The sequence below is a fragment of the Ascaphus truei genome, chromosome 9 (assembly GCF_040206685.1).
Source record: "Ascaphus truei isolate aAscTru1 chromosome 9, aAscTru1.hap1, whole genome shotgun sequence".
Taxonomy (NCBI): Eukaryota; Metazoa; Chordata; class Amphibia; order Anura; family Ascaphidae; genus Ascaphus; species Ascaphus truei.
This window is the reverse complement of record NC_134491.1, coordinates 28,558,677-28,573,826: the sequence shown is the minus strand read 5'-3', so window position 1 is coordinate 28,573,826 and position 15,150 is coordinate 28,558,677. Positions and strand designations below refer to the sequence as shown.

General features: G+C 40.1%; 1 protein-coding gene across 1 annotated transcript in view; it reads left to right on the top strand.

The window, feature by feature from the left end:
* Nucleotides 1–15,150, top strand: part of ZNF106 (zinc finger protein 106) — a 69,021-nt gene that overhangs the window by 19,890 nt on the left and 33,981 nt on the right. Inside the window, exons 5-10 of the mRNA XM_075614144.1 lie at nucleotides 1,180–3,258; nucleotides 7,883–8,465; nucleotides 9,976–10,045; nucleotides 11,649–11,803; nucleotides 13,224–13,284; nucleotides 14,210–14,527. Coding sequence (XP_075470259.1) covers nucleotides 1,180–3,258; nucleotides 7,883–8,465; nucleotides 9,976–10,045; nucleotides 11,649–11,803; nucleotides 13,224–13,284; nucleotides 14,210–14,527 — 3,266 coding nt within the window. The remainder of the gene's footprint in view (nucleotides 1–1,179; nucleotides 3,259–7,882; nucleotides 8,466–9,975; nucleotides 10,046–11,648; nucleotides 11,804–13,223; nucleotides 13,285–14,209; nucleotides 14,528–15,150) is intronic.

Here is a 15,150-nt window from a genome sequence, read left to right as displayed (position 1 = left end):
AATTAAGAAAAAATGTCAGTGTCAGTGTTGCCTATTTAGCCTAATGTTAGACAACCATTAAAAATTAGAGCAAAAGCATGAAGTAAAAAAAATAAATATATATATATATATTTATATTAACCCTATGAACATAGTCATACTGAGAATAACAGGATCATTTCTAGAGAGTTTAGACAGTGGTTGGGCATTTCCCAAAGAATCAGAAGGTATTAATGCTAGTGACAATTATCTACATATTATAAAAGGTTGCACTTTATTATGCCTTCTTTAAGTCTCTGTTGACCAGAGCTCCTCTTGTTTCCTCCTTTCATATTCATTTTAATAGAGTTGTCCGTAAACCTTTTAGTTCTTAGCCTACCACGCTCCTTCAAATAAATACACTTGTTCACTCTGGTTTACAATGTTATTTCTTGTTTAGTCATGTTTAATAATGGCAGCTGCAGCCAAAAATACACTCTCAAACAGAAAATTAGTTGACTTTGAACCTACTGTATGTGTTGAAGCACTCTGTTGGTCTGTCAAGCAAGACCCGAATCAAATTAATCCTTTTAAGTTGAGATGGTACCCTTTTAAAAACACCATATCGGTTTACCCCTGTTTAGATTCACTATTGGCCAATATGTAATTAATTATTTTGCATTGGTGTACATTTGTTTATATTAAACAAAGTTTAAAGAACCCTCAATTAATAATTTAACTTTATTAACTCTTGAATATAATTATTTCTTTTAGACATTCATTAATAGTCGTGAATAACGAATGTTTTCACAGTGTTCTGGAAAAGGTTTTATTTGCTCTTTCTTGTCCTCCACATTAAGCTCTTGTGGTAAAGATGGCATGGAAAAATCCTAGGTAATTAAAATTTCACTACTGGCGCCTATACATTTTTGTCTACAGAAGAAGCTGCCCTGTGCTGACACCTGTCATTTACTTTTACAATTGCATCCCGTTCAAAGCATGATGGGGTGCATTTTTGCCAGTTGTGGTGGTGACGGCCTGCTCACTCCAGCTTGGGATGGGGGGGAGTGAGAAATTGTGTGCTTCAGGACTGTGGGTCCCTCCCCCCCCCCCCTTTCCTTCCCTGACATCGGAGGTGGAGATTTTTAATTTGTTGCTTTTCTTTTTAGCAGAATGTTTGCTCTTTTATGTTTTTACTAAAACCTATTTTTACCTTTTTAGGCAAGATGAAGTCTGCAATTCGTCCAAAGAAAAAGACCCTGACCGATACCAGCGAAGAAGAGATGATCGTCTTTCATTTCAAGATATGGGCCCACAAGAGTGGCGTCACTGTGATCCATCAGAGAGGGACTGGAAATGGCAAAACGAATGCTTCAAGAATTCTAGGCAGGGTAATTTCCAGCATCCACCCCGAAGCCTCAATCCTAACAGGCACCTTAATGGTCCCAGAGGCCGAGCTGGTTGGCATTTAAATGGTCCCTCGAATCGACATCTGATACATGGTAAAGTTGGAGGCTCTTGGCACTCAAATGCAGGGGGCCCAACTAGTTGGCACCATAGAGGCACAGGTAGAAATTTTCACTGGCACCAGGAGGAAAGTGGTGGTTTTTCCAACTCTCATCCCAGGAACTGTGGAGGAAACTGGCAACTTAATCCATACAATGCTAACCTATGGAATTTTGGTGGTACTGTTGATGCATTTCCACAAGGAAGAAACAGACCATTAAGGCATTGTGATTCAGTTCAGGAAAAGGAGCCGGCATGGAATAAGAAAAATGGTACGTCCAACAAGTTCGCTCCAGAAAGATTCACCTGGGTAAAAGCAGATAATAAGAACAGCAATGGGACACAGTACTTAAATTCAGATTCAAACTCTTCTGAAAAGGCAGAGGATTTTACCAGTGATGGACTCCCAGCAGACAAACTTTTCGGATTTAAAACGTCTGAGAAATTGGATAAGTCAACCAAAACAAACCCCCCATTTTGCCCTGGAAAAAACAGTAGCCCTTCTAGAGACAAACCACACAGATGGGCTCCGTACCCATCACAAAAAGGCTCGGATATTCAACAAACATTGCCCCAAACAGATTTACCATATCAGCCTGCAGAGGCAACAAAGAAGGATCCTAAAACAGACCAAGCGCAAAATTTGACAAAACCCAAAATGAGGGACGATATGGATATGCCTGATACCTGTGATGATCACACAGATGGAAAGAAGGCTGATGAAGGTGAGCCTAAGTGCACTAGAATGCCATCACTAAAATCGCCACTCCGCAGTGTGCCTGATATGAAATCCTTTGCTTTTAAGCGAGAGCAAAAAAATCATTTAAAAGGTGTTAAACTGCTATTCCCTTTATCTCCCGGGGAGAGGCAGAACCGATTGAGCGCCCTAAATTTAGAAACGGTTAGGTCCAATTCTTACATCTCTAAGTTGCGCAGTTCTTCTCGAAACATGAAGATCAACCAAGACGCTCAAGAGACCAGTCAAAAAGAACCAGTTGAAACGCTTAGTGAAGTGCTGCGCAAAGCAAAAGAAATGCTGCAGAATAGCCAGTCCATACAGAGTCCTTACTTTCATCCTATGAAAGCTGCCTCAATCAATCAAGAAACCATAACCGTTGAACCATCAAAAGATTCTACAAAGGCAGATGATTCTACTGAAGATCCATTAGAAGACGTGAGTGATGGTGATCTCTCAGATAATGGAACAAAGGTAGTTCATTCAATGGGGTCTATTGGTGGCTCTGCTTGTGATACAAATTGTGAACTAGCTGCAGATTATGCTGGAAACACAGCAATATCCTTCGAACAAGTTTCCACCAATTCCGATGCTGATACAATTCCAATGGAATCCATGGGGGAATCCATAATTTCACAACCCAACAGTGAACCTCTTGATGAGCAAAGCAATGGAATTACTCAATGTCAAGATTATCATGACATTGAAAGTTTTGAAAATGTTTCAGACTTTGAACTGCAAAAAGGTGCTAATCCTACTTCTAACCCTTTCTTACCGGAATTTAGCAAGCTTGGTCTTCCTGCTTCCCTCCAGAGAGATCTTACAAGGCATATTGGCTCACGAAGCAAAACTGGAACACATCTTCCAGAGCCCAATCTTAATAGTGCACGGCGCGTCAGAAATGTGAGTGGCCATAGAAAGAGTGAAACAGACAAAGATTCGGGACTAAGACCAACCCTGAGACAGTTTCTCAATGCATCTAGAAGGAATATAAATTGGGAACAAGTCATCCAACATGTGACCAAGAAAAAGCAGGAGCTAGGCAAAGGTTTGCCAAGGTTTGTTTTTCAGATTTCTTTTAAAACCCTGAATAAAGTAGAAATAGCCGTCTTAATCCAGTTGCGATAGTGCAGAGAAAATGAGTAATTTGGTATTAGGTGATCACTTTTTTTATTTGGATTAACAATTGATATTATAAGACAAGCTTTTGCGAGTTCTCTCTCAGGTTAGCAATGCTGATTTACAAAGATTCCGCAAGTTTAACGACGATATAAAAACAAAAAAACAAAAGATAACTATCCTTTTATAACTCTGAATCAGTAGTTCGAAAGGAGCACATGGGATCATTTATGGTGTACTGTCTGCATAGCAGTGATAAGAGAGCTTCAATGCCTTGCCTAAATATTATATGTAGTATATTAATAACAGTTGCCATCTTAATGGAATATTTTTTATTTTCGCTTACTATATTGTCAATTGTTCGCTTTTTTTGCTCAGTGATATAGCTATCTAATATTTTAAATGCAAGACGTTGGTTCTTATGCTGCAATTTATTACAGAGCTATTTTAATTCCATTGCATTTTTTAAAACTCATTTTGTCCTTTGACCCAATTTTCTTTTTTACACTATTTTTTATTATTGTGATCTACATGCTCTAACTGCGTGTTTATCATTTATTATTTATTTATAAAATGTTTTACCAGGAAGTAATACATTGAAAGTTACCTCTCGTTTTCAAGTATGTCCTGGGCATAGAGTTATGAGGACAAATACATGGTTACAGATACATAGTTACATAAGTGAACAGGGTATACATTATATACAAGACATTGCATGCACAGTTAGAGATAATATTAATTATAGGCGTATGTAACTATTACCTATGTACTCTGTAATTATTTATGAAATCCTGAATAGTATTGCAATCCGTACGTGTACGGGACGTGTATTTGTGTTGACATTCCCCTCAACGGTGATGCTGCCCAATCCCCTAAACAAATTGTCATCACTTTTTGGACATTGGCAAATGTCTATAACAAAATGATAAATTCTCCTCTTATGTACCACTAAAGTTGGTATCATCAAAATAGAATGATAGGTACACATAGCTAAATATCAAAAACAACTTATTGCCGTCACTAACATTTTGTTACATGAATAAAGGAGGTATTGTGAGGGGACTACCCACCCCTTCCCCCACTTTAAAAAAAATACATGATAAAAATTGTGTGTGTGTGTGTGTGTGTGTGTGTGTGTGTGTGTGTGTGTGTGTGTGTGTGTGTGTGTATATATATATATATATATATATATATATATATATATATATATACAGTATATATATATATATATATATATACAGTATATATATTTGCATATTTGCTTTCCTGTGGAGGGTTTTTGTCACTTTTTTTACTCACCATAACTTAACTATATATATATATATATATATATATATATATATATATATATATATATATATATATATATATATATATATATATATATATATTGACAAAAACCCTCCACAGGAAAGCAAATATAGCTGTATGCTCATCTGCATGTCTTAGGCAGGTCTGCAACCCCGCCTTTCCCCATTATCACCCAGCATACAGCACTTCCACTGCAGCAAGGGATTCTGGGAAATGACATGCAAATGAGCACACAGTGTCACTTTTTGCCTCAATAACCATTTTTAACATGGTTCCCTATAGGCTTAAGCTTGCTGCATGGTCACAGCTTTGAGCACAGCCAGGGTTAAGGTGCATACCCAGAAAACCACCCACAGACAGCTGTTTCGACCTTGATGGGTCTCATCAGTGTGGGGTTGATTTTACTGGGAATGCAAGAGAGGCTTATGGGATAGGCCAAACCATAATACTGAGTTAAGTTATGGTGAGTAAAAAAAGTGACAAAAACCCTCCACAGGAAAGCAAATATGCAAATATAGCTGTATGCTCATCTGCATGTCTTAGGCAGGTCTGCAACCCCGCCTTTCCCCATTATCACCCAGCATACAGCACTTCCACTGCAGCAAGGTTTGGCCTATCCCATAAGCCTCTCTTGCATTCCCAGTAAAATCAACCCCACACTGATGAGACCCATCAAGGTCGAAACAGCTGTCTGTGGGTGGTTTTCTGGGTATGCACCTTAACCCTGGCTGTGCTCAAAGCTGTGACCATGCAGCAAGCTTAAGCCTATAGGGAACCATGTTAAAAATGGTTATTGAGGCAAAAAGTGACACTGTGTGCTCATTTGCATGTCATTTCCCAGAATCCCTTGCTGCAGTGGAAGTGCTGTATGCTGGGTGATAATGGGGAAAGGCGGGGTTGCAGACCTGCCTAAGACATGCAGATGAGCATACAGCTATATTTGCATATATATATATATATATATATATATATATATATATATATATATATATATATATATATATATATATATATATATATATATATATATAATCAAATACAAAGTTGATACCGTTCTGTGGTTAACAAAATGCTTTTATTTGTGCAAACGTTCGAGATACAGTGATGTCTTTTTCGGGCAGTGTTACAATGGATTAAGCCCAAAAAACTTTAAACAAGGCAGCTTGGAGTGTTATTTGTGGGTAAAGCCTACCCCTCCCCCTGTGCAGTATGCGATTTATGACTTAAGGTGTTAAATGGTCCCTGAATGTTTGTGATGTTAGAGTATGCGTGTATGTCTGGAAATCTTAATTAATAAAGTGTATACAGCACTTTAAAAAAGGTATGTGTGGAGGGGGAGTGTATAACAATGGTGTGGGTAGGTGTTAAAATGTAGGAGTGTGTTGCATTCCTATAAGTGTGTGGCTACTATGTAGTCCCTTTTGGTATATAGGGATAGAATTACATTGTACGTTTGTATGTGTAAGAGACAGAGGTGTGTGCATTTATATAGCGCAGTATTTATAGACATGGGCTTTAGCACTCATGGAAGGAGAGTTCTTTTGTCAGGGTAGTTGCTTGTGAAGCTATGGTCTCGGTTTAGGCCACCGGTGAGTGCCCCAAACAGTTTCATAAATTTGTATTCATGCAACCGTTTCTTTCGGTGTTCTGAGATTACCTTTGAGTATGGCCACCTTCAGATAGTACATCTTATGGCCAGAGTCAGAGAAGTGTGTGTGTGTGTGTGTGTGTGTGTGTGTGTGTGTGTGTGTGTGTGTGTGTGTGTGTGTGTGTGTGTGTGTGTGTGTTTTTAAGCAATAATTGTATCACTAATACTGTATGCTGCCATGTAATGCACCATTTATGAGGGGTCATGGGAAGATATCCCCCTTTTAAAACCATGGTAGATCCTTATGTATATATTCAAAAGCATGAGCAGAGTGCTATGGGCAGGTTCAATATCTATTATAATAAATTCTAGTGATGGTACTGATATAGGAATGGAAATATAGGCATTCTTTTAACGTAATAATATAACAAATGTACATGGCGCTGATGGTGTAAACAGCACAGTAAATAGAATTTTGCCGGCGCTAGAAGTCCCTGTCCTGTAGAGTTTACAATCTAATTTTGGTACTTCTGACTTGGCCAAGGTCACAAGGAGCCGACACTAGGATTCAAACTGGATTCACTAAGTTCATAATTAAAATTTTATTTAATATTTTCACAATACAATGAATGTCTTGTGGATTCTGAAATGTAAAAAAAAAAAAACCTGCTTTGAACCTAGATTTTGTGGAGCATGACAGCCCGCTCTTACTTTTCTGATGTGCTTAGTTTTGATCATATTTTTCTCCATTGATCACATCCATTCTATAGCCTGTGAATTAAAGGATTAAAATTGGGTGGGAAATGGTGCTCAAAACCATGTATTCTCTGTGTGGATGATTGATATTAATCCAGAAGTGTCCAGGGTGCTGTATGAATGTCCCCAATAAGGAAGTCAATGCATGAATAGATAACCCAGGATAGATGGGGGCCTAATGGTGTTCACTTGGCAGCCCAATAATTTGCCCACAATACTTTCCTCCATAAGGTATAATGTAATAAGTGTTAGCATAAGGTAATATGATACAGGTCTACAGCCCATTACCTGCCAGTATCCTGCCAGGACAGTCCAGCCACTCCAGGGCGTGCAGTCTGTAAAGAGAATATCAGAGAGATGTAGGGTGAAGCCGGAGCACTGCCAGGATCCAGGGTACAAAAAATGAAAAAAAAAAAGGTGATAAAAGCAAGGTGTCTTGATAAAGTGCTAATGCACGAAACGTGTAGGTGTTTTTCACCTATCAATTGCGAGCTACACAAAATACATTTATTTTTATTTGGAGTTGCCCTGGAATTTTTTCATTTTTTCTACCCTGGATCCTGGCAGCGTCCTCCGGCTTAATTCTACATCTCTGTGAATTAAAGGAGCCTTGTGTGTTCTAGCTATGGGTTTCTTGGTCAGTTTCACTTAATGACAGTGATTTTGCCAGTGGCCATGTCATCCTCCCAGCCATACAGTATTGCTTGGTGATCCCTCCCACTTAGGCAGCCTGCATCGCTGCTTTGAGCATGTAGTCGCTTGGTTTCACTGTAAATGAGAGCAATTTGCATCTAAAATTATGATGTTTCACCGGGGATGCATTTTTTTTATTTTACATTTTATTAAATTGTTGCTTTTTCAAAAATGTCAGGTTTGTTTGTTCTAATGTTTGTATCCTTTTGTGCAAGGTTTGGAATAGAAATGGTGGCACAGGTTCAAAGTGAACAGGAAGGTCTTGACTTTGATGAAACAGTCTTGAGTATTGAAAGCTTCAACTGGGAAGGCATCGCAGCAAATCTTCCAGGGTCCACACGCAAACGGAGCCTCTCTGAAAGCAGCGTGGCAGTAGAGAGAGCCTCTGTTTACGATATGTTTAATGACCACGGCTCTGAAGCAGGTGGGGAGCGAAGCATTCCATCAAGTCAATCACCATGGGCAACATCTGGACCAAATGTGAGCTTTACATTGACGCCGTCCCTGAAACAGGAGGGAGACGATGTTCCAGTATCATTTCCGGCACTGGAAAATGTTACTACTCTTTCTGGTCTGCTACCGGCTGATGCATCAGAAAGTCAAAACGGGGATCTGCAGAGCTGTACAACCTCAGACAGTCCATGCTTGTTTCACAGCACTAGTGAAGATATAGTGGTAGTTAGTGTTGGTAATGGTTCAACAGCCAGCCCTCATGTGGACGCAGGTTCCGATAGCTGTACATCGGGCACTGAACAAAATGATGGCCAGGGTGCTGGAAAGAAGAGAAGGGCAACAGGGGTAAGTTGTATTAGGCATTTATGGAATCGGGATTTTTTGTTTTAACCCAACTTCATTATTTTGTCCTATTGCTATTCCTCTTTTTAGTTATAGATAAAGCTATAATATTAATACAACACAGAGTAACCAGACCTTCACACATTTAATACAAGGGTAAAATATAGACATAGGCTTATTCTCTAAAGTGAGATACCGAGTGGCCGTTAGTGATCAATAGGTTTTGCAATTTAGTGAGTAAACCTCCTTAGCAATCCCCTCAACTCTTAAAAAAAAAAATATGTCTTTATTCCTTCTCTCCCTTCCAAGGTCCTGTTCCACTGAAGGGTAATAAGCATTAGCGCACACATACTCCCATACAAATGCATGGGAATAAAGGCAGGCTAAAGCTTAGCACCCTTTTTTGGATCTGGGCCCAAGTGGGAAAATGCGTCTCTGCTACCTTTGATGAGACTATACTGTATGTCAGAGCAGATTTAGGTGAAGCTTAAATTCCAGTCATATCACTTAGGAAGGCAAGATAATTAAACCGCTAATGGGAGTCAAGCTGGGGCTTCTGGAAGATAAAATGGTCTCCCTCATATAGTAGCAATCCTCAAAGCTTAAATAAGCCGTACATTTGAGACTTTATTTTTTGGAATCTATTTAGGGTAATACTTGTACATTGCCTTTATTTCTTGTGATGTTTAGATCGGTGTTGGTTTAGACTATAGTGGGGTTGCAGCGGTGTGAGAGGTTTTCCTGCCACGGAGGGTTTCCAACCTAAGCAGAGTAAAAGAAGTCAAACTGATGCACTATAGCTTAATGCCGTGATTACAGTGTGATTGCAGTAGGAGTTAGAGTACCACTGCTTTTTTTTTCTTTACAACCCCTAAGTACCACTATTTAAAAAATAAAAAAAACTTGCACCCCTGGGGTTCCCACTCTATTTCAAAAGATATTTATTTTAGCTAGTGTCTTTCTTTTTCTAATTTCCAACTATAAATATTGTACATATCTTTCTGAAATATGGTTTGCATCGCTTTTCCACAATGGTAAATACATGCCGTATTTTCCAAGTCATCTACCGTACCACTATCTATATATTTTTGGAGCTCTTAGACCACTGAATTATTAGTGCATATTGCGTAACAGTATTAGTGACTGTTGCAAATAGGCTGCCAGCTGTAGAGTAAATATCATAGGTGTGTAGCGAAGGCAAGTGTAATGCAGCGTTAGTTGGGAAGTACCCTACTGTGATGGAAGAGCTCCGGAAAAGGCTTCCTTGAGAACTTGTGCTTATAATCCAACTGTAGGTTGGCAGGTAGGCTTCAGAGGAAAGGTGAATCAGCAGAGGATACGTTAAGATGCTTTGGGGCTTTGATAAAAGTAGACTAAATACTAGTTAATATCAACTCTCACACAAGTATTCTGCTCATTCTATATTACATTATTTGGAAGCCTTTAGAGATGTAATGCTAAAGGAAACATCAATGTGTACACTGATTTATATTTGTTGTTTGTAATTGATTAGGATGGTTCCTGTCCTGATATTCCAAGCTTGGAAAGAAAAAATAAAAGAAGAAAAATCAGAGGAAAAAAAGGTAATTTTATTTAAAAAGGAATTGCTGCGCAGCAATCTCTCAATGAAGAAACTCTTTACAACACCTTTAGAATTGAGTAAATGACTTTAAATGCAATTAATAAAACGAGTATTGTACAGAACACACTTTACAGTTTAAAACGGCACTTCCTCCTGCTAGTTCCGCCCCCCAACCTCCCCAAAGATGGGAGCCAGGATTTCCCTGTACCTGGAACACAGTATTTTCAGCTCTGGAGACTCTCTGGTTCCCGAGATACTTAATGGGGAACGTAAAGCATCTCGGTCCCCTCCCGTGGAAACAAAATGGCGGGTTAAATCTCCTGAGTCACGCGGGCCGTTACGGCTTCCTATCAGCCCTCGTGACGTGGCGGGCGTTAAAATCCATGAAGTACCGATTTTGTACCTTTTTAACGGTATATTTCAGGGTCCCCCCTGAGCTGAAAAGATTGCTGTAAAATAAAGGGAGGCTGTGGCTGGCGTGACTGCAGCTTTAATATTATCAAGTCCCTTCAGTTGCTATGCATTTATTTTATATTTAATGACCTGGGACCTACTCACTATATCAGGGGAGCGCAATCTTTTTCCCCTGCGCCCCCCTGCCGGCTGTCCTTTTCTCCGTGCGCCCCCCCTCCCCCCTCCTTACCGTGTTTCCCGGCGTCTGGGCGTCATGACGTCACGTTGCCATAGCAACGCAACGTCACATGTCTGCACGTCATTGAACACCGCATTACCATGGCGATGCGTCTCCAGATGCCGGCTGAACACCGGTAAGTAAGGTTTACAGAGGCCTTCGCCCCTTCCCCGGTACTTAATTTAAGTGCATTCAGGAAGGGCGTGGGGCCTCTGTAAACCCTGCACCCCCCGCAGTTAATCTCGGCGCGCCCCCTTGTTTGCGCACTGCTGCACTATATATTCAGTCTATTTATGGTGGCTTATGCAGTTTAGTGCATAAACCTGTGTGCTTAGCTCATCAATAATTTCACCTACATCATGTTTCATTGGGTAGTAGACTGATGTTCTGTTGGGGCTTATAATTATTATTGTTTAGGTATACTTCTTTCTTTGTGTTTACTTAAAGTATGCAAAATAAATAAAGAATGCATCTACCTCACAAAAAATAAAACTGTAAAGGAGGAAAATCATGGCTACTAATGTGTAAGAGGGAGGATAAAACAAGTAGAAGTGCATTATATGTTGCAGACTGGAGAATAGAAGGATAGTCCAGGATAGTGGATATACTTATGGTGGTCTTTGTTGAGATTTTATGTCTTTAACAGAGATTTGAATATGGGGAAATTAGCACTATGGTGGACTGCATTTGGAGGGTTTGTTTAATGGTTTTTCCGACGTGGTTATGCATCTCCCATCCCCAGGGTGCATATTTTATAACTGTACTCTCTGAACTGAATTTGAACCAGTACTGCAACATGTTATGTTACTTTTTCACACACTTTTAGTGTTGTACACAGTGGTACAACATATTTTCAGTCTTTTTAGCTTTATGCTATAGCAATCTTGATATCTGGATAAAGGGAAAAAATGAAATGTAAGTGATTTTTTTATTTTTTTTATTTCTCGCTTTCCTAAACTATTAATTTTTAAAGAGCGCTTTCAGGTGGACCAGCTTTTAAATATTTCCTTGAGGGAGGAAGAGCTTAATAACTCACTGCAGGGTGTGGACAGTAACCTTCTTCAAGCTCGGACTGCTCTTCAAGCAGCTTATCTCGATGTCCAGCGTCTACTGGTTTTGAAACAGCAGGTAAGTGTTTTAGATTTCTACCAGCACTGATATCATTGGATGAGTATTTAATCTGTTACATGTATACAAAATTGAGCTAATGCTTTCTTTTGAAGTGAAACGTCTCTGCTGGCATCTGCACCTAGTAAAATTTCACAAATGTCCTTCATGGAGACGGAACTGTCAGTGGAAGTGACATCATTCTATTTTTTTTGCCTGCTGGGATTTGTAGTTCGGGGGCCGGATGCATGTTCCTCCACGCACCCGCTGGTGTGGCTGTCAGCTTGCGCATGCGCAGGACCGCCTGTCACTATGTGCATGCACAGAATCGGCCTGGCTGTTGTCTCGACCGCCCGTCACTATGCATGGCCATGCGCATGAGCAAAATCGCCCATCTCTGCACGCATGTGCTGGAGTGGGTGGATCCATCAGCGCAAGCACAGAAGCGGTCGCCATCACCTGTGCATACGCAAAGGCGGATGTCACCACAAACGCATGCGCAAAGGCAACTAACGCTGTCGGGGCATGCGCAGAGCGCGTAAATGGCACGTCATCAACATAACACCCACCTTGACTCCCTATGCGTGCCACGGGCCATCCACGGCCACAAAATTAATATAACTCTCCCTCAAGTCGCACCCAGCAGTGGCAAGAAACAGGACCAGCTCCTAACACACCAGAATAAATCAATGTCTGCACTTACTCTTACCTTCTAAACCCGATTCTCTTAACTATGCCGTCAAACACTACTGTGACCCTAACAATTAAAGCCTTACACCTTAAGAACAACTGTACACAACTTTCTCATGTGAAATAACTATTCTGTTATTCCAGTAGCACTCATTTTTCCAAACAAACACACCACAATTACATTCATTTACTCTCCAAAGTGACCACAGTACAACTATTATGTCACAGTATCAATCCTATTATTTTACAACTGTCCAATCAGTTTCATAAAAACAGCGCTCAGCCTTAATAATGCCTAAGACATGCAGAAAAACTTTGCGCGTCTCGCGCTCAAATTAAAACAACTAAACCAGCCACAAATAAGGTGGAGGTAAAACTAGATTACAGCGTAACAGAGTGCAACAAAATAAATCCTTAGATTTATCTATACCTTCAAGTACCGCTACTCCGTCCACAAGCATAACCACTAATCCAACAGTTACTTCTTAAAAGAAAAAATGGAGTGTGTGCCGAGCACGCACGTTCTAAGTTAAACTTCTTTGTGTTTTGTGACTGAAATTGTATTTTGATGTTGTTTTTGATTGAATTGAAAGACATTTGAGAGTATTATTACGATTTCAGTTACAACACACTAAGAAGTTTGACTTAAAGTGCGCATGCTCACCACACACACTTTTTTTTAATTGTATACTGTCTGATGTATGCATAAAACCCATGCAGATATCGGCACATTTATCTTTTTGTTTTGCAGATCACAATGGAAATGAGTACCATGAGAACACAGAGAATTCAGATTCTGCAGGGCCTTCAAGGTAATGATATAAATGCATGTACAGTAGATACATTTTGTGCTACACTAGAAATATTTGGCCTGGAGCACATGCAGCAGACTAGTATAACACGGCTAACATTCTATGGCCTCGTCCCCACTGCTTGCGGCTGCGCACGCTACAGCATACGCGGCGTGAACAAGATACAACCCTCTATGGGGCCGGGCCCAGTAGCTACCTGCACGAGCCTGTAGAAAGCGCGATGCGCGACCGCATTTTGTAAAGACAAGGATTGTCTTTTCTTGTGGCGACAGCCTCACGTGATTTCCTCTAAACCAATGATAGTGCAGATGTTTTAAAGCCAATCACAGTGAGTTACATTTCAACCAATGGAAGAGGATCTTACATCATGGCCGCGCACCCTCATCGTGCGCCCAGTCGGTGAGTCCACTGATCGCAACTTTTACGTGTGCACTGGCCGCCAGACCCTCCGTCGCACGCGTGCACAGGCTCACTGGGGCCATAGCCTTTGGCTTACTCGTGCACTGTGATTGGGTTTACGTCGCAATGGACATTGTTGGTAGTTTTGTACTCTATATCCCTCATTGCTAGTCCTTCTATATGTTCTAATTTAGTGATTTAGTACTTGACTTTCAATTGTTTTTCAATTTGCCAGAGCCTGGTTTTATGGTTACAAAATGACTACCTACTATCTGTCTTGCCATAGAACATTGTTTCACAGTAAAATAAACTGCTGCTAGAAAGTACTTCCGTTTGGTTATATTGATTTTGTGCTATACTGTGATGCATGCATAGCTTTCCAGGTATTTGCTAACTATTTTGCTGCTGAAGATAGGTAGAATCTGTGGCAGACTGATGTTTGGGGAATCTGGATGAGACCTTGAACTCCGGAGCATATTTTGTCTTTTGTTTAAAATGTGAAACTGTCTCTATCTACTGTAAATAGGAACCTATGAACCAGTCAGCAATACCACAGAGGAAAGAAACAGCAGGTCACAGATAAATTCTGATGCGTCTCCTGGACATCTGTTTTCTCTTCTGGCGGAGTCACCACCTTATCTTTCTCCACACGCGTCACCAGCTATCACAATCCTACCAGCTCCCCTCAGCTCACCTGCATTCCAACCTCTAACTGTGGCACCTGCAGTTCCCGATTCATCAATACCAATTAAGCAAGAGCCAATGTCACCTGAAAGAGGAGAGGAGAACATGATCACAACAGCCTTGTCCTGTGTTCAGCCAGTAAGATCACCCCAGACCAATGGTATGGCCACTGTTCTTCATTACCCACATGCATCTGCTGCTCGATTTCTGAACTAAACAGGGTTGTGCCTCTTCAAAAAACTAGTGGGTACTGTGCTGGGCTTCAAAACATTCAAAATTGGGGGAAAGCTATTTGAACCATATTTATACCATAATTATGCTTGGAGAATAGAAAAAGAGTTTAAAGTTCAATTTATTTATTTTTTTAACAGAAAGTGGAGCTGTGAGTGCATTAATAATAATAATAAAAAAAAAAAAAAGTGGTGCTTCATGCCCCATGTACCATTACAGTTTGATAACTGTTGGTACATATATGTTTGTTTCAGTAGTTTTAGCGAGTATAGATAGATACCTGTTTAATTTATGTGGGTGTTGCAGGGTTAATCCTCTATTACAACTTTGTATTATATAGTCTCAGATAATGTTACTTATGATTTAATTTGTCCTGCTTACTCATATTTACATTTTGTATGTGTTGACCTTTATTTCATATTGTAGGCTAAAGCAGTTAAATTCTGGGCTTTTTTTAAATCCCTGCTCTCTGATTAAAGTTCCGGGCATTATTCATTCAGTAATAGGCCTGACTTTTTGGCACTGTGACAAGTTTTTATTTCCAGCCAATCG